General features: G+C 33.4%; 4 protein-coding genes across 6 annotated transcripts; 3 read left to right on the forward strand and 1 right to left on the reverse strand.

The window, feature by feature from the left end:
* The first annotated feature begins 624 nt into the window (after nucleotides 1–624).
* On the forward strand, nucleotides 625–2,583 carry LOC141693490 (F-box protein At5g07610-like). Of its 2 annotated transcripts, none has more exons than XM_074498603.1 (2): nucleotides 625–1,929; nucleotides 2,267–2,583. In XM_074498603.1, the coding sequence occupies exons 1-2, from the start codon at nucleotides 674–676 to the stop codon at nucleotides 2,286–2,288; spliced, it is 1,278 nt and encodes a 425-aa protein (XP_074354704.1). In that variant the 5' UTR covers nucleotides 625–673; the 3' UTR covers nucleotides 2,289–2,583. The 2 variants fall into 2 exon arrangements, with proteins under 2 accessions (XP_074354704.1, XP_074354703.1); XM_074498602.1 differs by having other exon boundaries at nucleotides 2,274–2,583.
* A 380-nt stretch (nucleotides 2,584–2,963) lies between these two features.
* LOC141689319 (uncharacterized) lies at nucleotides 2,964–6,500 on the reverse strand. Its single transcript, XM_074493578.1, has 3 exons — nucleotides 6,243–6,500; nucleotides 3,307–3,639; nucleotides 2,964–3,151 (listed from the first exon to the last, which is right to left on the reverse strand). The coding sequence occupies exons 1-3, from the start codon at nucleotides 6,400–6,402 to the stop codon at nucleotides 3,144–3,146; spliced, it is 501 nt and encodes a 166-aa protein (XP_074349679.1). The 5' UTR covers nucleotides 6,403–6,500; the 3' UTR covers nucleotides 2,964–3,143.
* Nucleotides 6,501–11,196: 4,696 nt separating this feature from the next.
* On the forward strand, nucleotides 11,197–17,480 carry LOC141691080 (uncharacterized). Its single transcript, XM_074495825.1, has 10 exons — nucleotides 11,197–11,311; nucleotides 11,918–12,327; nucleotides 13,031–13,092; nucleotides 13,374–13,428; nucleotides 14,452–14,550; nucleotides 14,750–14,836; nucleotides 15,860–15,976; nucleotides 16,385–16,477; nucleotides 16,693–16,723; nucleotides 17,022–17,480. Exons 1-10 carry the CDS (start codon nucleotides 11,197–11,199, stop codon nucleotides 17,204–17,206), a joined length of 1,254 nt encoding a protein of 417 aa, XP_074351926.1. The 3' UTR covers nucleotides 17,207–17,480.
* Nucleotides 17,481–18,004: 524 nt separating this feature from the next.
* On the forward strand, nucleotides 18,005–22,474 carry LOC141692375 (uncharacterized). Of its 2 annotated transcripts, XM_074497187.1 has the most exons (7): nucleotides 18,011–18,223; nucleotides 18,478–18,548; nucleotides 19,491–19,599; nucleotides 20,212–20,294; nucleotides 20,990–21,148; nucleotides 21,743–21,844; nucleotides 22,039–22,474. In XM_074497187.1, the coding sequence occupies exons 1-7, from the start codon at nucleotides 18,163–18,165 to the stop codon at nucleotides 22,186–22,188; spliced, it is 735 nt and encodes a 244-aa protein (XP_074353288.1). In that variant the 5' UTR covers nucleotides 18,011–18,162; the 3' UTR covers nucleotides 22,189–22,474. The 2 variants fall into 2 exon arrangements, with proteins under 2 accessions (XP_074353289.1, XP_074353288.1); XM_074497188.1 differs by lacking the exon at nucleotides 21,743–21,844 and having other exon boundaries at nucleotides 18,005–18,223.
* Nucleotides 22,475–22,675: the final 201 nt, after the last annotated feature.

The raw sequence follows: 22,675 nt of genomic DNA on the forward strand, positions 1-22,675 counted from the left end.
ATATATATAGGGATATGGAAATAGTTGGGTAACGGCTCTTTTCTGATTTGTTTTATTTTAATTTTCGTTTTTTAGCTCTCTGTGAGTATTTACAACTAAGCTGATGACATGTTAACACCTGGAATGCCACGTATGCACGAACTGACAGATTCTGACGTCTGTCAGATTCTACTTAACGGAATGACTTGATGCAAACAATTGGAAAAGTTCAGGGACCCGGTTTCGGAATCTTTTGTTCAGGGACCTATCGCATAAAACACGAATAGTTCAGGGACCTATCAATTTATTTTTCTAAAAAAATATGATTTTGTTTTGTTTGGGACGAGGGACTACAGTTAGAGCCTAAAATTAACAAAAATCGATTTTTAATGATTTTACACAATGTGGTAGCTTTCTGAAAGAAAACAACAAGAATTTGGTGATTAGTTAAATCTTAAAGAGATTTACAATGAGTGTTAGGATTTTGATTCAAGTCCGGAACATATTCGAATTTCATTGATCTAGTCCATCTATGAATCGTAATCACTATCAGATTAGGGTAATTGCAATATATAAATCGCAATTGCAAAGTGCAAGACTCTATATATTGTTCGTCAGCTAACCTTGATCAATTCATAGCTGCAACTAAAAAGGTGAGGTTTTTCAATATCGGCGGGGTAAGTGCTTAACTGTTATGGAGATGGACATTCTTTCTGATTTATTGCAAGATTTACTAATTAATATTCTATGTAGATTGCCTGAAAAAGATGTATACAAGTGCAAGTCTTTGTCACGGAGATTGTATGATTTCATTACGTTTACCTGTGTCCCGCATATGTTGTCACAAACTACAATTGCTTGTCCCGTTGGTTTCTTCTTTAGCCGCTTCATTTTACCAAACCCGCAACTTAAAAATCAATATTTGCCAAAAGTAGGGCCTTTTTCCCGTCCAGAAAAAGTTGACGAGTTCTTTTATAAGCTGGCGTATTCCAGTTTCAAGCTCATTTTTACTGCCAGCGGTTGGGATATCGATTATGATATAAAACTGGGGTTCATAGGGAGAAAAGTTCCATCGCTTTTACCCTTTAAGCATTACTCTAGAGACTTGCTTGATGTCTGCAATGGCCTACTTTTGTTTATCAAGCCCCGTACTTGTCGATTATATGTTTGTAACCCTACAACTAAACAATGTATTTCAATCCCTAAGTTGTGTGATCATCGTCCGTGTAAAGCTCGTTTTTCCATGCTTGCCTTTGATCCTTGGGTATCCTCCCATTACAAAATTGTTCGCCTACCTCTCTTTGAAGAAGATGTTTTGTGCTTGGACTTTGATATTTTTTCTTCAGAAACGGGAGTTTGGGTCCGCCGCACTGTTCAACTGAATGGGAGTAATAGCCTATTCGGGTGCAGTTTGGTTAAGAATTCAGCCTATCTTGATGGTGTCCTGTATAGGTTACTCTCTTTTAATTCACAAAAGCTTGTTAGCATCAATCTTAATGATATCGACTCTGTTACTGTTCAAGTTATTGAGCTTCCAGTTGTAAATAAGCTAGCTGTTCCAGGTTGCATTGGGGTATCCAGGGGAAATCTTTATTATGCTCACCGTGAACCAAACGAATTTTACATCTGGCATCTGAACGAAGAAGCGGCTAGTTGGGTCTTGAACTATGTCTTTAATACTAATCAATTTGAAACATACATAGTCAGAAAGTTCCTCGTTTACCGTGACCGAACTTCATGGCTTTCTCCCTACGCAGTGCATCCAACAGATGATATTATCTTCATCGGTACTGGTGGATTGATGTTTGCACTTTATCTAAAAACCGGCACCCTCTATTTGGCATATTGCGCTGGTCCTTTGATGTGTGTTCCGGGTCTTTTTCATCCCATATTTATGTACGTCAGCTGTGCAGTCCCATTGAATAATTTTATCCCGACAACAACCCACAAGTAAGCAAAATTATCATCTCATGCCATATATGATTCATTACCACGTTCTAATTGCTAATATTCATGAATTGATTTGCGTATTTGCTTCTACTTACACAGTTGCATTTCGTATTCTTTTTATCATTTACATGTTTGCGGCTCGTCTCAAGTAATTAGGAATGTGTGAGAAAATAGCATGTATTTGATCTCTAAAAATATTGTGTGGAAAACTCTATAAGCTGAACAACTTACTCCGGACAAAGCCATGCTAGAACACGATGGCATAATTAGATTTGAAAATATTTGTTTGCTGCTGTTTACTTAATAATATCTAATTATCTAATAATATTTGTTGAAGCGTGCAGGTTACTTTGTTCTAGCACAGGAGAAGTCTCCATTGCCGATACATGTGGTGATGATCCAGAACCATGTGATAATTTACCTGAAATGGACAAAAATATAAATGGACTATCTCCTGAATTTTGGTCTAGGCCAACTTTAAATGATACGGGGGTCAGATATGTCAATGTAGACCATGTTCGCCATCCCTGTCCTAGGAACAGAATCCTGGCGCCAATTAACCTCAAGTTCCCCAAATTTTAACCTTAAATTTGCTTTTATTTCAAAATTTCAAGTATTCTTGTAATATTGTTTTTAATTATTTTTTCTCTATATAACCACATATTTCTTTATTCTTGTGTTTGTATTCTATACTTTTATATAATGTTTAATAATATGAATTTTATTTTTTTTAGTCAAGATTTATCAAACTAATCCAATTTTAAGTAAATTTAGCCAAAATTTTACATTCTAATTAAAATTAAAAACATCACTTTTCACATTTAAAGTGAAATGTTAACGTTTAAGTTATAAGAGATATATGTGGACAGACATTCTTGTATTCAGACCGTTGCTGCCACATGTATATCTATTTTTCTAAAATTATTTGCCCCTAGAACAGTACAACATAAGAGTCCAGATTCAAACATTTTGTGGAGCCTCTGCAAATTAAATGACCAAGTCTAATAAATCCATACAAAAAAAAAGTGTGGGTAGCACCTGTAGTCTTGAAAGCATAATACTTAATATGTACTTAACGAAGCACTTGTTAGAGAATTTAGTCCCTATACTGTTGAAAGCACAACATGTATATATCTACTTGGTCTGTACCAGACTATTGTTATATAAGATCAAAAGTACTAGACATTCATCCTCCGACTTTCTTGATTGCTTCCTCAATGATCTGAATACATTCATAAAATAAGATGTATTAGATTTTTTAGATGGAACGAAAAGTAGAAAATACATACTCTAATATGTTTTGTATTTAAAAGCCTCTGTATTAGATATGACATCAAAAATTCATTGATAAACAAAAAAGCTTGCACATGTTTTTACCTATGAATTGGATGAGCTCATCCGCATATGGGCGGTCATCAGGTGACTCTGCTAAAAGCTTTTTCAAAACAGCAGTCTCAAACTTGTTCTCCCATTCACCAGGATATTGGCCCTTCTTTATTTGCTCTATAATGTTGATCCTCTCATGTGCTGTATCCAATGGAGAAAGCAGCATTTCCAGAAAAATGATACCCAAACCATACATATCTGATTTTCGAGTATAAGGCTCATTTTCTAACAGCTCAGGAGCACGATGGAGACCAATTCTAATAGATGTAGGATGTGGAGATTGTGAGCAGTACATATAATCCTCTGATCCAACCAATTTTTTAGCTGCATTATATTAATACTCAAATTAATACAATGGTTATCCAAAGGTGATAAAAACTCATAATTTTTTCACCAATGGTTGCCCAAAGGTGATAAAAACAGCTTTCAGAAGAGTGAAACCTATTCTGCATTGCTTTCAGTTGTTAACAGGACTGAAAATTAATTTCGAGAAAAGCAACCTATTTTCAAGCTCGCCAAATACGAAGTTAAGCATTTAGTTTGCTTCAATACTAGGATGCAGTTAAGGAAATTGGCCCATGGTCTATTTAGGTACTCCTTAGGGACTTCTCCAAAGAGAAGGGTGTTCTGGATACCGTTTATAAAGAAAATACAAAATAAGTTAGCAGGATGGAAATCAAAGGTACTAAACAAGGCAGGAAAATCAATTCTGCTGAGGGCAACAATTGATAGCTTAACCAGGTATTGGTTTTCTTTGTTTAGAGTCCCTGTCAGCAAAAGTAAAAAGATTGACCAAATCAGGAAAAAAAATTCTGGGGGAACTTGGATGATCGAAAGAAGATGACCAGGAGATGCACTTGATTGATTGGAAGAAAATTACTCAGCCGAAAAAATCAGGTGGACTAGGCTTTGTTGATTTAGAATTAAAAAATGATGCTTTACTACTAAAGTGGATTTGAAAATGGTACAATGAAGAGAATAAGTATTAGAATAAATAGCTGAGAGACAAGTACTCGATCTCGAAAGGAACATCTTTTACAGAAAGCTTTGAGAGAAAAAACACCTAACACATTTTATCTAGTGTTCTGTCCTCAACTCATACGCATGGTATAAAGATTAAGCTTGACAGAGCAGACTTCATATGGATTATTGGTGATGGTTCCGACATAAGTTTTTGGTGGTACAATTGGACAAAAGAAGGTTCTCTTGCTACATTATGTCTAAAGTTGTTCTCTCTATGTAATTCCAAAGAAGCCATTTTAAAAGAGGTCGCAAACCAAGTGAGGAAAGCAGCAGATTGGGAAGAAAAGTTTGGTCCAGGAACCTTCGTCATTGGGAGAAGGAAAAAGTTGTTGTATTGCTCAACCAGATTAACAAAGTCCAATTCTCACCCCCGGAAAGATCAGCAAATCTGGTCCATCTCAAACAAAGCATTCACAGTAAATTAATGTTATAATGACCTTAAAGGTGGACAATATAACATTAACAATGGTTGCAACCTGATATGGAGCCTCAAGATCCCCCCAAAAGTGCAGTTCTTTCTGTGGAGTATGTTAAATAACTCCTTGCCAACGGCATCATTACTACATCGAAGATTAAAAGAAGACTCCCTTCAGAAGGATTGCCTTTGGTGTAAAATTACAGAAGAGACACAAACACATTTGTTTTGGGAGTGCGTAACTGCTAGATGGCTATGGGAGTTTGTCAAAAGTTTGTGGGATATCGAAGCAACCAGTGAAACAATGTGGTCTAAGCTCAGAATATCAAAAAGTCCAAGAGTTAGAATGGCATGGGGTGCAATTTTACAGCAACACTGTGGACCGTCTGGTTAGCAAGAAACCAGCACGTGTTTGAAGGCAGTAAAATCACGCAAAGGTGTTTGGAACATCTGATTTTACAAAGGACGTACAGTTGGTGTGAAGTGAGTAACTTGGTGGAAAGAAACCAAATAAACTTATGGCAGAGCAATCCAGTCGGTCTAGTGCTATATGTCATAATAAAGCTACAAAAGATGACTTACAGAAAGGGGATGCACTTCTAATGGGATTTACAGATGCTGCATGGAAACATGGTCATGACAGAGAGGTAGCAGCATACCTTCATGACAACCTAGGGAACCTTATTTTCATGTTTTCAGGGCCGTGTAAAGCAGCTTCAGTATTATCATGTGAATACGAAACCTTGGTTTTTTTTACTGGAAACTCTATACTATAGTGCTTGGGTGAAAATTAAAGTCAGAATCCACACGGATTGTCTGGAGTTCGTAGATATTATCAAAGGTAGGAAATTTAAGCATGACAAGTCATGGTTACTAGATGACAGATTCGAGAAATTGGTGGGAAGGTTAAATTTTGAAGTAGTTAAAATATCAAGGCTTCTAAATGACAAAACAGACTCATTAGCGGTTGAGGGCTCCAGGTGAAGCGATATGATCTCTTCATGGTGTTTGCGCATATTTGGGGCTTATAGATCCTCAAATTTTATCAGTAAGGGAAGGCGATCTAGTTGCAGGGGTGGACATTGAAGAAGTTGGTAATTTTGGAGGATAAAGAATTGGTTTGAGTTTTTTGCAGGGTCGGGGTCTGCTGAAACGTATTTGAACTGACAGTTTGCATCATATAATATATATGGTATCTTTGGCTTTAGTATCTACTTAAATCTAATCTACTTTAATTATATAATAATTCTATCTATTGTGTTTTAAATGGCCGGCCTAGTGACAGTTTTAACTGTCAATTTTGTTGAATCTTGTTGGGGTTCTTTAGGGTAACTAATGTCTGGCAGATGCTCTTGGGTTTGTATTATATGCCGATGCATTCCATATAATGGTCGGTACTGTAATAACTCTACGTTTCTAGACCGTGTGTCTAGTAGTATAACATTTTCATGGCTTTCAAAAAAAAAAAAGTAGTGCAATAAAAAATTACCTAGACCAAAGTCACCTATTTTAATATTGTTATCCTTTCCAAAGAAAATGTTCTTCTTGGTCAGATCTCTGTGAAGGTATCCAGATCTGTGAATGTAATCGAGACCATCTAGCAAACCCCGTAAATACCCCAGAGCTTCTTGGTTGTTTGTCGGATTCATTTTCAATACTGACTTCAAAGTCCTACAATTAAATAAACAAAAATCAGACAAAGTTTTATAATCTTAGAAATGTAAAACTAAAATCTTGAAACCGGACCTTGGACAATACTCCATCTGAATGAATAGAAATAACTAGACATCAAAGAAAATCAATTAGTAGATGTACATTAACGAGGGCAGAAACAATTGATGTGACTCATATTTAGCGCAAAAAGAAAAGCTTACGTCACTTTGACCCTCATTGTCACTACTTTCATCACTTTGACCCTCATTGTCACTACTTTCATCACTTTGACCCTCATTGTCACTACTTTCATCACTTCCATTAGACGAAGAAGAGAATCCATCCCAGCATAAATCAGTCCATGACTTCAGACCCAAAAGAAGTATATAAATGAGAAATTCATTACAAAAGCTACTTATTTGATTTGATTTTTTTATTACATACATGCATACATACATATATACATACATAAAAATGCGAGCATGAGCATCTAATTATGTGTCTAATCGTGTATATAAATTTGTTATATCAAACTCTTTTACGTACCTGATAGTATCGTACCACATTTTTATGTTCCAATGACGACATTGCTCGCACTTCTCTCAAGTACCACTCAAATTCCTTTTTATTGTTCTTCAACTTAATTCTTTTAACAGCGTACTCCTTCTCTTCCAAAATATGTGAACATCGGTAAACTGATCCAAAACCACCCGAACCTAGAGTAGAAAGCATTTTGTTTTCAGTTATTCACCATATTAAAGAAATTTACGTAATCTAAATTTTTACCAATCTTTCCCTCTTTCTTGAGCAGTTCAGTGAACTTATTTGCAATACAAACAGTTGAGCCGCAACTTGAGTCAGTTAAGCCAAAAGAACTTGAGTGGATACTTGAGTTAGTACCTGAGTCTTCTGACATGCTAGCTACAATAAAATAAAAAACATTCAACATTAGTGATAAAATAAAAAAACACAAAATTATACCTTTTACACACACATGTCAAAACACCACAAAATTACTAAGAACCGTTGTATATTGGAAAATGGAAATGGAACGAGATAAGATGACTTTTAGAAGCTGAATAGCAGATTTTCTCTTTCAAAATATGAACATGAACTGATATTCTATTCTTATCCGAAAAAGCAATGCTAGATGGACCATTTTTGAAACGCGGCCAATAAAATTTACCATACTACAGGTTTTCGAGGTCTTGGATATATAATAAAAAGCACAAAACAGTAGACTGATAGAAAGAACAGTAATTATCTGGTTATACGATATCTGTAAGGCTAAATAACATGTTTATAAGGCTTGATTGAGTGACTAAGTGAATGTATTGACAAATATACAGTGCTCATCACAAATTGAAACCAGACTATAGGAAAAATAGTGTGTTTTCTGCTACCAATTCTTTTAGCTCTATAAAGTTTTCAAATTATCTGACAAGTTAGATTTAAAGGTGAAGATCTCAGTCATTAGCTGACTCACGTCTAACTCAGTATACCTATTCATACAAAAAAAATACAAAGAGAGAATCATATAAAGATTAAATAGAAGTTGAGGTTAATGTTTGTCCCTTTTAGTTATCATTCTCCATATTGCTTTGGATACCTTTTAAGGTTCTTCCTACTTGTTAATTTAATTTGCCCCTGTAAATTTTTACTGTTCAGAACTTTTTTCCTGTCTACGACAGAGAAGAAGTCATTCAGATAACATATTTATGGCCCTGATCTTGTGTTATATGGTATATGCACAGTTTGTTATAAGAGGAAGCCTTGTTTTCATGTTTGGAAGTTCCAGTTTGCAATTGCTAGATTTGTGGAATGCCTTTGAGATATAAAAACCCTTGACCCCTTCTATAAATGGTTTAAGTGTCCTTAGTGCCTCAAAATCTGTGAAGTGGAAATCCTTGGTGGCTAAGCTAGATTTTTTTCACTGTTTTTTAGTAAGGATTTACTGCAGCCTGATTGCCATTTGAAATAACCAAATTGCGTAAGGACTTGAGCAAGTGAGTTAGGGAAATGAGATATACTTGAATTATTCATTTTCACCAAATTGCTAATATACACATGATAAAAACTACTCAGAAGTCAGAACTATCAAAATCAGTAATCATTTGTATAAAGTGGGATCAGATAACTGTTAGCAGGAATTTACAAAATTGTCTTCGCAGGCAACTCGTAAAGCAAGTGTGGAAGAAATTGATATTCCCTGGAAACATATAATCAACAATCCGACTATATAACAATCCAGTTGACATGTACAAACTGGTGACACTGATTTATATGATATTCCTCAATCTAAACGCATAAAAACTGATTACTACAATAAACCTAAAACTAATGAACAATCAATGATCATACCTATTAGCAGGAAATCTCAAAATCGTCTTAGCAACTCCTAAAGCAAACGCGCCAATAGCTGATTACAAATGTGAGTGAGTAAGTGAGAGAGAGAGATCTCAAAATCGTCTTAACAGCTCGTAAAGTAGCTGATTACATATGAGAAGAGAGGGAGAGGGGGAGAGAGAGAGATGTCTGTGTTTCTGTGTGTGTTTTGAGCTTGCTGCGTGAGGGACAAGAAACATCTGTGTGTGTGTGTGGGTGGGTGTCAGGTGGAATATGAATTTGGGGGTTTTTTGATTTGGCGGGAAGAAGTGAGTAGTGTGGTTACTTAATTTGTATTTGTGGATGAGAGGATATAGGAATGATCCAGTCCAATGAACTCAAATACTAAATCCAATTTTTAGAATGTTTTATGTAGAGGCTCGGACTGTAGTGGAACAAAAAAATCACAAACATCCAAAGCTTTTGACCTTGTTTAAAATAAAAATGAGCTTTTGAAAATAATCTTAAAAAATTTAATATTTCATTTCACACAAATATAACATAAATTTACCCTCATAATTGACAGAATATAATTATAACTGTTTTTTATGGAAATTAATATATTTGTGTTAAATTAAATTATGAAGGGAACTGATATTATATATCAACTTGTCGTTTACAAACTTGTCTCAAGTATAGTTAATTAAATTTGAACACAAATGTATAGTTCAGTTATATTTTCCTTTTTAAGCATTATTTTGGGGTTCCAGGAAAATGAGTTATATATGTATTGACCATTAATCCAGCCAATTCCCGTTATCTTGGAACAAAGTTTCTGAAGATATTTTGAACATAGTGTTTTATTGTTTTACACAACATTACATTTAGATATTTAGTAAAAAGGAATTTTTTTAAAAAAAACATTACAATTAGATCCGCAAACGAAAAAAGACGATCCGAAAGTTTGAATCGAGTGAGTTTTGCCTTTTTTAAGGGAAATCAATCAAGCTCAGTTTTATAATCAAAACAAAAATGATGCTCAACCTCGACTAGTTAAGCTTGACAAACGAGTCGAACCGACCCGAACACAAATTTACTGAGAAACAATCAAATTGAGTCAAGTCAAACTATCCATTTATATATCTCCGTATTCTAAAAGTCGATATTTAATCCCGATTAATCGTTGATTAATCGTTATTTATTAGAAAATCGATTTGATTAAGCGAAAATCGATTTTGAAATCATTTTTTACAAAAATCAGTCAAGAATCGAAAAAAACGGATTAAAAGGTTAAAAATCAGGTTATTCAATCAAAATTCGGTCTCATTAGTAACAAAATTACAAAAATTAAAACAAATTAAAAAGCACAAAAATGTAAAAAAAAACTATATTTTTCTCATATATATAATTACTATTCTAAACAGTTAAACAATGAATCTTCTTAAATTTTCATCTCGAGTTTACCTCAATTCGTAATTCAGATCTTAAAAGTTATATTTACTTTAATAATATTACATATGTTAAATTTATTTATATAAATATAAATAATAATTATATAATATTATCAAAATAACAAAATAATTACATATATTAAATTTTTATATATAAATAATATTAAACTAGTTCTGATTAATGACACGATTAAACATTCTGATTAATCTCTGATTACTCCACTAATCCACACTACCTCCACCGACTAAGTCTGTTTCGCGCCTTTTACAACACTAATATATCCACACATATTATTTACCCAATCAACCTTAAAGTATAATTTTTAATTTTACAAGTATTTTTAAATAAGTTTTATAGTTTTACAAATTATATCAAGATCAAATACTAGTATTTTTTTATAATTATACACACTCACGTTATATACTTTTTTCTTAATTTATACAGTATCATTTTATTTTTCAAATCGAATTTTAATAACATATCTAATTTTAATTTAAATAATTTAGATATTCATAACTTTAGATATGGTACATTATTTTTTAAACTTGCTAATGTCAAAATTTTATTATGGTGTGATGTTTTACTTACATTTATTTAATAATGATTATAAGAATGCAAGGAACCGGAGATGAACACAGCGTGATAACAATTTTTGATAGTTTACTTGCGAAAAACTATGTGTTCAATTAGAAAATAATCAAAATTTCAAAGTGTTAACATATATAATATTATTTTTATTAGATAGTTTTATTATTATAATAGTTTCCTTGATATTATGTTTACTTGTTAACTATATAAAGCCCCATTCTCTTGTACACATTATATCGTAATAAATTTATAATTTTCTCTCTTCTATCTATATTTTATCATGACATCAGAGTTATGGTTCGATCCGGGATAAGTTAATAATGAGTTATATCGAGCTGGGTTCAACATGTTGGGTTTAAAATATGTGTTATGATTATTGTTTCTTCTCATCTTCTTCTTATTCAAATCAGTTATTTTTTTCTTAGATGATTTTGACTTTTAATCATGATTATTGTTTTTTTCTTCGATTTGATTGGATTTCTCATGGATACTTGATTTTGGTTAAAGATTTTTGTCATGTTGGTTTTGGTTGGGACTCTTGTTAGTTCCCGAAATATCGTAAAAGCGGGATTCTCACTAAATTAAAATATTCTTTAGAATCTTTTACGGATATATAATTTAGTGTTCGATTAATTATTCCGTATTCCTGAGCTGAATAGTGTTTATGACAATAAAACAAGAAATACAAGATATTCGAGGAAGTATATATTCATGTATATATATAAATATTTGGGGTTGCTACACTCCGGTAAATAAATTAACCGAATATAATACAAGAACAACAATATTCTTACTTCTACAAAGATATTACGAATTAAATCATATACAATGATCTAGATTTTGTTTGTGTAAGGATATAATTATCGGATAATAATTATAGTGTCACTATAAATATACAGAGTTAAACCGAATATTATAACGTTTCTCCGGTGAATAAGTTAAAAGGATATTTAAGGCGCATGAATTCAATTCAAACCGATCATACTTTAATTTTTTATTAATATTTAATGAAATTAATTCAAATTTTAAAATCAAACTCAAACCTGCCTAATTTGTTACGAACCGAAATTTGAACTTGAAACTAAATGGTCGTTCGAGTTCAAACTATTTTGATGGAACCGTGGATGGTCCCCACCATTACCTAAGCAAGACTTACAAATTTACAATATACACACACGGACACAAACAGGGTAAACACCGAAAATGATATCAAATCGCACCTCTTTATCCCCCAACTTCTAAAATTATACATACTCACACTCCAATTATACATAAAATCACATCAATTCACACTCAATTTCGTAAAAAAAATCGTAATTTCAACTGAAAAATTGACTAAAAATCTGGAGATCCCGGAGGGATTAAGAGCGAGATGGTCGGCTTTGAAGCCAGTCTTCGCTAACGACGATGACGATGATATTCACCGCCGGCCGTGGCGCCGGAGGGTAGTTTCGTCAATTGCTTTCTTCGCTTCTGCTTCTGTTCTTCGTGTTTCCATTTTTTTGTTCTTAGTTGCCTCTATTGTCTCTGCTTGTGCTTTTCTTCCTGTCGAACAGGTAGTTTTTATTTTTTTGTTGTTTTCGAGTTTTTCGCGATTTCAAATAATGCTTGTTTGATGTGAATGTTAGGGTTTGTGATTTGGTTTGTGGATTGAAGTGGTACGTTTGCTGCTATGTTCGTTATAGAATCTCGATAAATGAATATCGGAAATATTACACTGTACTACTATCTATTTGATAATGCTAATAAAAAAAATAAATATCTCTAGTCCGAGGCTATTTATTTATCGAAATTTATATGAATTGTAAATGATGATTAAGAGATTTGTTGCTTTGAGGAGAGTGTATTGTAATTATGATTTGATGCACTGTTTGTGAAAAATTGACAGTTGGATCTTACTTGAGTAGAGAGTAGTGTTGGTTTTGTTCTGATAGAAGGTGCCCTCGTTGTAGTTGTTGACTTCTCGGAAGTCACAATTTCATATTAGACCGGTTTCAGTTGTTGTATTCGATCTGAACTTTGACAGTGGCATGTTATATGATGGTGCACTTAGTTGGGGAAGAAGGATATTGTTAATGTTGGCCATATGCGTTGCATACCCTAGCTGCTTGTTTAATACAATTAAAAAAAATCAGGACTCTTAAGTTCAGCTTAATAAGATTTTGATTAATATTGGTTAAATCCTTGGATATTTGTGAGTCCATCATTATAAACTTTACTTGTTTTTTCCCATATACTGACATCCCTCTTTTTCTGCAGGTTTTGAAAAATTTTCTTTTATGGATTAAGCGTGATCTTGGACCTTGGGGACCACTTGTATTGTAAGACATCTTTGATTACCTTTTTTTTTTTAATTTACTATGTAAGTTCTAGATATTAATTAAATCTAATAGACTTTCCACACCAATATATCAATGAAATTTATGCCTGTATCCTTGGGGAATATTGGGATTATGAATAGAGGGATGTTGCTGCATTTATAAATTCTCATCCAAGCTCGGGGCAATTTATTTTTTCATCTAAATCGATAATGAATGCTTATGTTTAAACATAAGTTTTAGGCTCCATTACACTTACCTTCTAACTATCTAGCATTTCACAGGGCTGTTGCATATATTCCTCTTACAATCCTAGCTGTCCCAGCCTCTGTACTTACGGTAGGTGCTGCTGTTCATACCTTGGAAGAAAACTTAGTTTGTCATACTAATGTTAAAGAAGTGTGTATTTACTTGTTATATCGGATGTCCCCTTTTTTGGCAAACTTTAGTAACAAATTGTTAAAAGATGGGCATATGTATACACCTATAATGGCCTTTTTGGCATCAGATAAAATTAATGCAGTCTTCGTATTTGTACATAACTAATATGACAATCATGAAAACTATATACAATCATCTTCATGCATTCTGCTTTCTTTAGGGATAGGTGGGAATATATGCATATTTTTACCATATTTGGAGGATTGTTCGACTAAAAAGTTGAATTATTACGGAGGAGACAGCTAAGCTTTTGCTCTCTTTTTTTCCTTTCTAATGAGACATTAAAACTTCATTCATGCATAGAGTTTTGCTAGACTCAGAGACTGTTATTCAAGTACGTAGCAAAAGCAGATGAGGTATAAAAAAGGCATCAATGGATTGAATTTATTTGGCCAAACCAATTGTTGTTTGATTTTTTATTTTATTTTAATGTTAATAAACATGAGACCAGCTCAGATTCTGGTCCACATTTATTAAAATATAGATGCATATATGCACACTTAGATGCATACATACATGATGCCAATTGTTATATGAAAAATTTACTATCAAAAGGTTTTTTTTTTATTATTATTTGGAGTTCGGACACACCAACTAGTTGCTAAATCACATTGATCATATTGTATGTTTGCGGGTTTAAGTGTATGTCTATCAATTTAAATGATTTTCTTACATTTAACAAGTGATTTAATAGAATGAGCACTGTACCAGGCTATATACAACTATTACAAATGGCATGGCACCTCACTGAAATCCTCCTCCCTTACATAAATACATGTGCATTTGTTTGTCATTTATGACTTTTATCTCTAATTCTAACTTAAATTCTTATCAACCCAATCAATTTAAGTTGAATGTTAATTTTTCATGCGAGTTTATCTCTCTAATAAAGACTCTTCTGCTTTTTTCCCGATGTTGCAGCTTGGGGGTGGATATCTGTTTGGGTTGCCAGTGGGGTTTGTTGCTGACTCTATAGGTGCTACGATCGGAGCAACAGCTGCATTTCTTCTCGGTAGAACAGTAAGTCTTACTTATTGACTCTTCCTTATATGCAGAGTCCAGTAAAACTATAAATTTTTTGCACAGTAACTTTCGTTCCCCATGCTATGCATTTTATGTGTTTATTAAAATATCTGAAGAGAATTTCTTTTGTTGGAAGCTTCAAAATTTGATTTTATGTTTTTGTCTTCACATGTATCATTTTGCTACATATTTGCAGATTGGGAGGCCATATGTCAAATCTAAATTAAAGAATTATCCCAAGTTTCAGGCAGTTACTGTTGCGATTCAGAGATCTGGGTTTAAGGTTTGATAGCTGACTATCTTTTTCTTTGGTAATTAAGTTATGTCCCATTTTAGACATTTAAGTGATGTCTAACTTGTTCTTAATCTAAAAGCGCATCTATGAAATACTTTACTGAAATGATGAAAATACCCCAAGGGAAATCTTCTGTCTATCTCTGTTATATCTTCATCACAGTGAGAAGCTATTGTAAAAACACACGAATCCAGTAATATACTGGGTACAATCATCATCCACATGTGTTATAAGTTAGAACATTGAGTGATTTTTGAAGTATGGGTCTTTGGTGCTTGCTTTGGTAGTGCACATCAAGATACAGAATCCCTATATTGATTAAAGTGTAAATCCTATTTTTCTGCAATAATGCATCATGACAACTTAATTATTGTGAACCTTGATCAATGTCAGGTCTTTGGTGGATAGCACATGTTACACATCAGTATATTTTACTTAAAAAGTAGAGAGAACTTGATGCATTTAATATATAGTTTATAATTTAAGCTTGCCATCTCTCAAATTTTTAGAAGATGTCATTTTAGTTGACCGTGGACTAAAGTTGGTTTTTGGTCCACTGAGGGAGTAAAAGTTCACAGGAAGCGTTCCCTCTTTCTGATGTGCCTTCATTTCAATCTTACTAGCTACTCGGGAGATATAGTTTTTTAACTTATCATGCAGAGTTTACCTGGGTAGTGAAAGATGTAATAAAAACTCTTCAAAAGTGTTCTCTATATGGTTATGGCCAAGATCAGATCATGCATGAAACATGTAAAAAAGCACCTAACAGTTATGTACTTTGTCTTTTTTAAAAAAGAAAAGTACTAATGACCCAGAGCTTAGCACTGGATGGGGGTACATCTCTTCTATAATGAGATGTCCTACACTTAAACTAGTATCTATATTATTTTATATTCATTTTTATGGTGGGGGTAGGAGAAATTCCCTGGCTACGTGTAATATAAGAATTATTGGTAAGTTTCTTATGTACATGTAGGTCTTAACTCTTTTCTTCTTTTTATAAAATTGCAGATTGTCTTACTACTTCGTCTTGTTCCATTACTTCCATTTAACATGTTGAACTATCTGCTATCGGTGACTCCTGTTCGTCTTGTAGAATATATGCTGGCTTCTTGGTTGGGGATGATGGTATGTTTCATTCAGTTGCTCGCTCCATTGTATATGATAGCTGTTACAGACTAATTTTGAAACATAATATTGTTCTTGTTTTATGCACGCAGTTGTTAAAACTGATCTTTTGAGTTCAGAAATAAGTTTCTTGATGTCATTTTAGATTGCATAGTGAATTTGTAAGATTCTAGGGTTGTGCTTGTCTGTGCTTTTGTTGTGTGCCTCTTCTGAACACTTGCTTTGAAAATAAGTACACATAATTCCGTTATTAACTGGGAAGGGGAAAACTATGATAATTATAGAGTTGAGCATATTCTAATTTAAACACCCATGTTCTACCAAGCTTAATTTTAGTTGACAGAAACCTTATAATTGAAGATATGCGTAAAATTATCCAACATTCTAACTTATACTATATCATTCCAGCCAGTAACATTTGCACTAGTGTATGTCGGAACAACTTTAAAGGATCTTTCTGACGTTACACATGGATGGGGTGAGGTTTCAACAACTCGCTGGGTAAGAGATGCACCTATCACCCTCCTTAAGAAATGTTATATATTGTCAAGCCTGTAAAAGATTAAAAATTGTTACATATACCAAAAACAGCTTCCTGGTTTAAAATAAATTATGCTCTCTGAATTTGCCTAAAAGATAAAAGGGAATTCAAAATATCTGTATCTCCAAGAATTTTCCCTGCAGGGTGAAAACTGATGTGTTAGTTGTTCATGCAGATTTTTATTGCATCTGGCTTTATGATCTCCGGTAAGCTACAACCTTCGACTGTACTTATGTCACATAGAGTGCCTTTGCTGTAATGAAATTTTAATATATTATTTAAATTTAATCATTGGTAACCCCCCCCCCCCCCCTCTCTCCAAATCGTGTGTAATTCTTCAGATAAAACTGTTCGTATTTGTTTCTGTTTCTGCCAAGGATTTTATTTTCTACATGTTATTTTTACATAATTGGTAATCCTTTAATTCAAGCCTGGACTACTTGTTATCATTTTTTGTTTACTGTATGGGGACTCTGCCTGACTTTTTCCGTGTTTTTCATATAGTAATCATACTTGTGTATATTTTCAAAACCGCAAAGGCTTCTCTTGAGAAGGCTTTAGAAGAAGGTGCTGGAACAGATGGCATTTTAGCATCCCCAGGGCTACCCATTGTAGCCGACCCGCCTCTGGGTCTCCATGACCCTCTTGTTATAAAGATAGACTCATCTGCAGTCGACCATGTGCAGTAAAGGTCAAGACAATTACTTCTTCAGAACAGAGTTCTTAGTAGTGATGAATACTAGAGCAAGAAAGAAAAGATAGTAAAATATAGAAAATCTTTACTTGGCCGTAGTTTTAGAACAGCTGTGCTTCAATTCTGTTAGGCTATAGCTTCTGCAGTTATACATGCAAGTTTGTAAAAAACATTACCAGTTATCCATGTCATTGTCAATTGATCCATTTTTTGACGTGCACTAGTCGACTATTTGATTTTATTAATTGCAGATTCAAGATTTACATGTATGAGAGATGAGATAATTTTGTGATTTACAATATGAAAGATTTCCCAGATTCTATTTTTTTTTTCATATTCTACTACTATTCCAGGTGTTCCCTTACAGCTGCTCAAAAAAGTTTTATGTTTGTAATTAGAATTTTCTCGGAGCACAAGTCGATGTTTGAAACAATTTCCGACTTATTTCTAATCTTTTTTATCATAAAAATGCTATATTCTTCCCGAAGGCCCAAATTACATATGATGTTGAAGCATTTGAACCATGGCCCAAGTGCCCAACCTTATTCTAGAGATCGGCCCTTAACCCTTTTATTTATTTAAAATTTTAAGTTTAATCTGAAAAAGATGTACTGTGTGTCAAGAGAATATTCTTTTATAGACAAAGATGCTTCGTAGATTCATTTTTTAATAATATTAATATTAATTTAAGTTTAATTAATATTTTTACGTGGAGAAAACGTAATCCGACAATTCTAATCCGAAACATCGGAACCAAAAAACAAATTTAAAAAGAAAAAAAGACGAGGTACCTCCATTTTATAAGGCCGTGTTTGGACATCAGTCACTCTCCACGTCTCTTTATTTTCTTGATTTTCCCCCATTCTTCGTCACAACAAAAAATCACAAACCCTAATTTCACCCCCAAATCAAAACACTAATTAGATCTATTCAATTATCAATCAACCAATCATGGCTACTCCAGATGTCATGCAAGCAGAGAAAAACTTTCACTTTATTGATCATCCCAAAGGTATTCTATTCTATTCTATTTTATTGTCATAAAGTCTTAATTTTTATCGTAAAGCCTTGATTTTTTTTATTATAAAGTTTTGATTTTTATTTCTATTTGTGAATCTTGAGATTTTTTATTTGATGGGTTTGTTTCATTTTGGAAGTTTATTGATTTGTGTGGTGTTTTGAAGCAAGTTTTTATATGGGTTTGATTTGATTGGTTGGTGGTGATTTGTGTGGTATTATTGTGAATTTGTGTATGTATAATTGCAGGAGAAAATGTGAAACCCAGAGAAATGACAATTGAGAAAAAGATTGATCTGCTGGAGGGCTTGACTGGAAATGTAATGAATTCTACTTTAGATATTCTTTTTTCCTTGACTTTTGGTTGTATATATAGATCCAATATGTGTATGTGTGTGTTGCTTTTTGTAATTTGATTGATTTTCTTTTAGTGTTATCTGAGAAGCGAGAGCGACGTAGTTCAGTTTGGTGTTGTGCTTTCGGAGTTGGTTGAGTTTTATTTCGTTAAAGTGTTTTGAGAGAGACTTGGCAAATTTACTCTTTTTGCAAACTAATATGCAACTTTACTTTACTACCAAAATCAAGATTTTTTTATAAATACTTTGTTTTTTAAGAAAAATAGTTGCAGTTGCATTTGATTGATTCTAATTACGAAATGTTTTGTTTTAGTTGCACTGTGTTCTTATTTCTGCACAACTTTATATGTAATATTGCATAAACAGTTTTAAAAATTGTGTAAAAATGGAAAAAGCCATTTTTTCTTTTGTTGTTTTTTTACAAGTTTCTTGGATAAAGTTTGAATTTCAAACTTTCATGAAATTATTACTGTTTTCACCAGTTAAAGTTTTATTTATTACAAGATTATTTAGATATGAGTTTAAAGTAATCAATTTGTCTCACCTCGAGAAACTTGGTGGATTTTGTTCTGTTTTGAAAGTGTAGTGTCTGTTTAAGTTTTAAACAGAGAAGTGGAGTCAATGTTTACCTAAATGAGCTCTTGGTTGTCCTTTGGCACACAAAAAATATGACAATTGAGTGACAGCATGTATATTTTTCATCTTTCTTAAGTAGTGCTTGGGTTAACTGAAGCTGAGATATAGTCACTAATGGATAAAATAAATTATTATATTTTTGTGGCCGGTACCATGTTCATAACACTCTATGTAAAATCTTGGGGTTGAAGATTATTTGCTTATTTTGTCCTCAAACATTTGCTGTGTAATGCATTGTTGATAATATAGTCTTTAAACTTGTTGATTCAGGTCAGCAACCGAAGAACTCGCAGGTGGATAAATGATCGTCTTTTGATGGAGCTTGTTCCTCGTTTGAATGCAGAGGAAATTAGAGGCTTGTTTGCTCCACCTCCATGGGGTAAGAGATACATGATAGAGACATATCTCATTGTGTTTGTGTTTGTTTTCAAGTCCAGTTAATTTTTGAATGTTTACCTATTGTATTCTGAAGAGTACAAATTATAGTTTGTAAGCAGACTTGAGAAAAATCTTCCCTTCAGTGTGTTTTGCCTTCTTTCATATGGCTCTTTTCATTCTTGGTTCTAAGCCACAATGGATCCTCACAACTGCTCCTAAAAGCAAATGTCATTGAAGTTAAAGTTATTTGTTAGTGGAACGAAAACATAATATGTACAAATCAACGCGATTTGTGATGTATGATATTTTACACTATGGCAGGTTTGTAGCTTATATATATGTTCCTGATGTGTTTTATTGGTTAAGCATGTCATCTTATTATATAAGTAAATTATTTAAACTTAGTATATCTCGGATCTGTTTACAATTCTCAGAAAATGGATTCAGTAAAGGTTTGCACTATGCGTCGGTATTTTCTAGTGAGATTATGTTTATCTGCTATTTCTATTTTTACTCTATAAGTAAGCTTTAAGGAAATACATACAGTTTCATAATCATGTATTTCCATTTATGTAGTCTCGAACATATTCATGATTTGAGGTCCATTTTACAGGTGATGAGGTACCTCTTTCAGCATTCTGCATGACAAATGGAGGGGAGTGGGACAAGTTCAGGAGTATTGACATGGACAAAGAGGTTTTTCACTTTTCTTATGTATTATGGACATATAAGTAAATATATTCTCTAAAGGAATCACTGCATGGAGAAGCTGTTCTGCAATGCTTTACATAGCCTTTAGTAGGATAGTAATAGCCACTAGGGGGTGGGTGGAGGGGGAGTGAGAGAAGTCCAGGATTATTAAAATGGACAAAGAGGTAGGGTGTTTTATATCAAATATTCAAATGTGTTTAGTTCTTTGTATCTGTCTTATTCTTTCTATTCACTGCATTGTGAATATGTGATTTTGCTTTGCAATTGTTCAACTGAGTGTTTTTTTAGAGTGGTGTGATGGAAATATGGAACATTTTATAGATTTTACGGAAAAGATATTTAGGGGCATTTATTTGTTAAAATTTGGCCCCACATTATGTAGTACGTGAGTGTAAGAGAGAGAGAGAGAGAGAGAGAGAGAATCATACTTGGTCTAACAAATCAATACCATTTTTTTTGGTCCATATCTCGTGGACGTATGCCTTTATGTTTTTCTCAGGGTCTCTAAAATCTGGAGTTACCTCTATAATGAATATATTTTCTCAAGTTCTTTCATTGTTTTCCTTTTTCCTTAGTTATGTGCTTATGTATCTGCAAATATTTTATTGTTTCAGGACATGACATCTGAAGTAAAAAAAGACATTTAACTTTTCTTAATCTATTATTTTTTGTGTTGATAGATCAGAGTAATCGAAACCCTTGGAGGCTCTTCTTCAAAAAAGAAAGGTCGTGTGGATGTTGATAAGATGGCTGTTTTGGCTGCATGGCACAGAGTAAACTGTCGCACTAGAGAAGCACTCAGACGCAGCTTCCTTGCTGAGCTAATTGATAACTATGAGGTAGTAATCTCTGTGGAACGACTATTTAAAGAGAACAAATTCAGCTACTTACTGCAATCTTTACTTTTGTTTAGTTTATCCTCTAAATTCAATGTTCCCGGCTTCTCAATACATATATGATTTCTATATGGGCATGGCCTGGCACCATAGCCTAGTAGTAACCTTTTGCATGTATGAATAAGGTAACCTATTAATTGAAAAAGAGTAGGGTAGACTATAGTCTACATCTCTTAATAAGGTTTAGGTACCTTCACCTTCCATTCAAGTTTTATCATTGGAATTCGTAGATGCAAGGAAGTTAGCTATTTTACTACCGGTTTTTGGTTTGTATGGTTTTCTCAAGTAAAAGTAAATATAGCTTGTTCCTTTCCATTGCATTTTTTTACGTGGCATATGAGTGTGCGAGTAAAAACTTGTAGAAGCTTTCACTTTTTTTATTGTCATGCTTCGTAAATCTAATTGTAATCAGCTTTATGTTACGCTGAAACTTCTCAAATTATTATTACATCTTATATTGTACTTTTGATACTGTCTTAGAAAATATATGAGATGTCTTGCATTTCATGGTGTACCTTATACTTTTTCTCTTCCTAGGCATGTTTGAGGGTTTTCATTCAGGAGGGTCGTGATGACGATGTTCTTGTGCTACATGTTAAAGATCCTTTTCATAGGATGCTACTTCACGGTGTTTGTGAGGTATAAATCCTAGGAGGCTTGTGAATTTGAACTTCACCTAAAATGTTGCTTTTCGATTTATGTTTTTGACGATGTACCTTCAAGTGGCACTATGCTGAATTTCTGTTGAGTTTGCTAGACCTGCTAATACATACAGCATATCTACTGATATACTTCCGTAGTGTTACTAACATTTATGATATGTATTTTCCCAGTTCTATGACTTGGTGTCGGTGACAGACGCAGGATCAGACACAGAGCCTATGAAGCCCACAAAGATTAAGAAGAAGAAATCAGGCTGTGTTCAACCTCCAAACATAACCCTTTGCAACTTCCTGAAGATGGCAAAGGAAGGAAACTGGTAACTCCGTTTGCAGGAAATCACTTACATCAGTACGTGGGTAGTATAGAACCCAGTTTATCATATTAAATCTTCCTGGATAAAACAAATTGTTTTATGACATTATCTTTCTAGGCGTTAGTGTGATCTGTAACATTAATAGGCTGTTTAAATTGTTGGCCATCATTTAGTTTATTTGTGTTTAAATAAATTGATTATCCAGAATGCTGGGTTAATCATCTGTGTAAATATGCACCATTTAACTTATTTTCATTGGTTCTAAGTAAAATATTTGTGAGGAGTTGGTTCAACGTCTGTGATTATGGTTCTGGTTATTTGGAATGTGATGTATTTTATGGGAGTTCTCTTAGACATTAATGTGTTATTGTCTAAATGTTTGTGGATATTAAGTATGTCCGTGGGTTAGAAGATAAGCTTGAATGAAAGAATCTCTTTCCCCGGACAATGTATCTCGTTACAATTATCTACATATGTAATTCTTGACAAAAAAA

This window comes from Apium graveolens, chromosome 10, assembly GCF_009905375.1.
Source record: "Apium graveolens cultivar Ventura chromosome 10, ASM990537v1, whole genome shotgun sequence".
NCBI lineage: Eukaryota > Viridiplantae > Streptophyta > Magnoliopsida > Apiales > Apiaceae > Apium > Apium graveolens.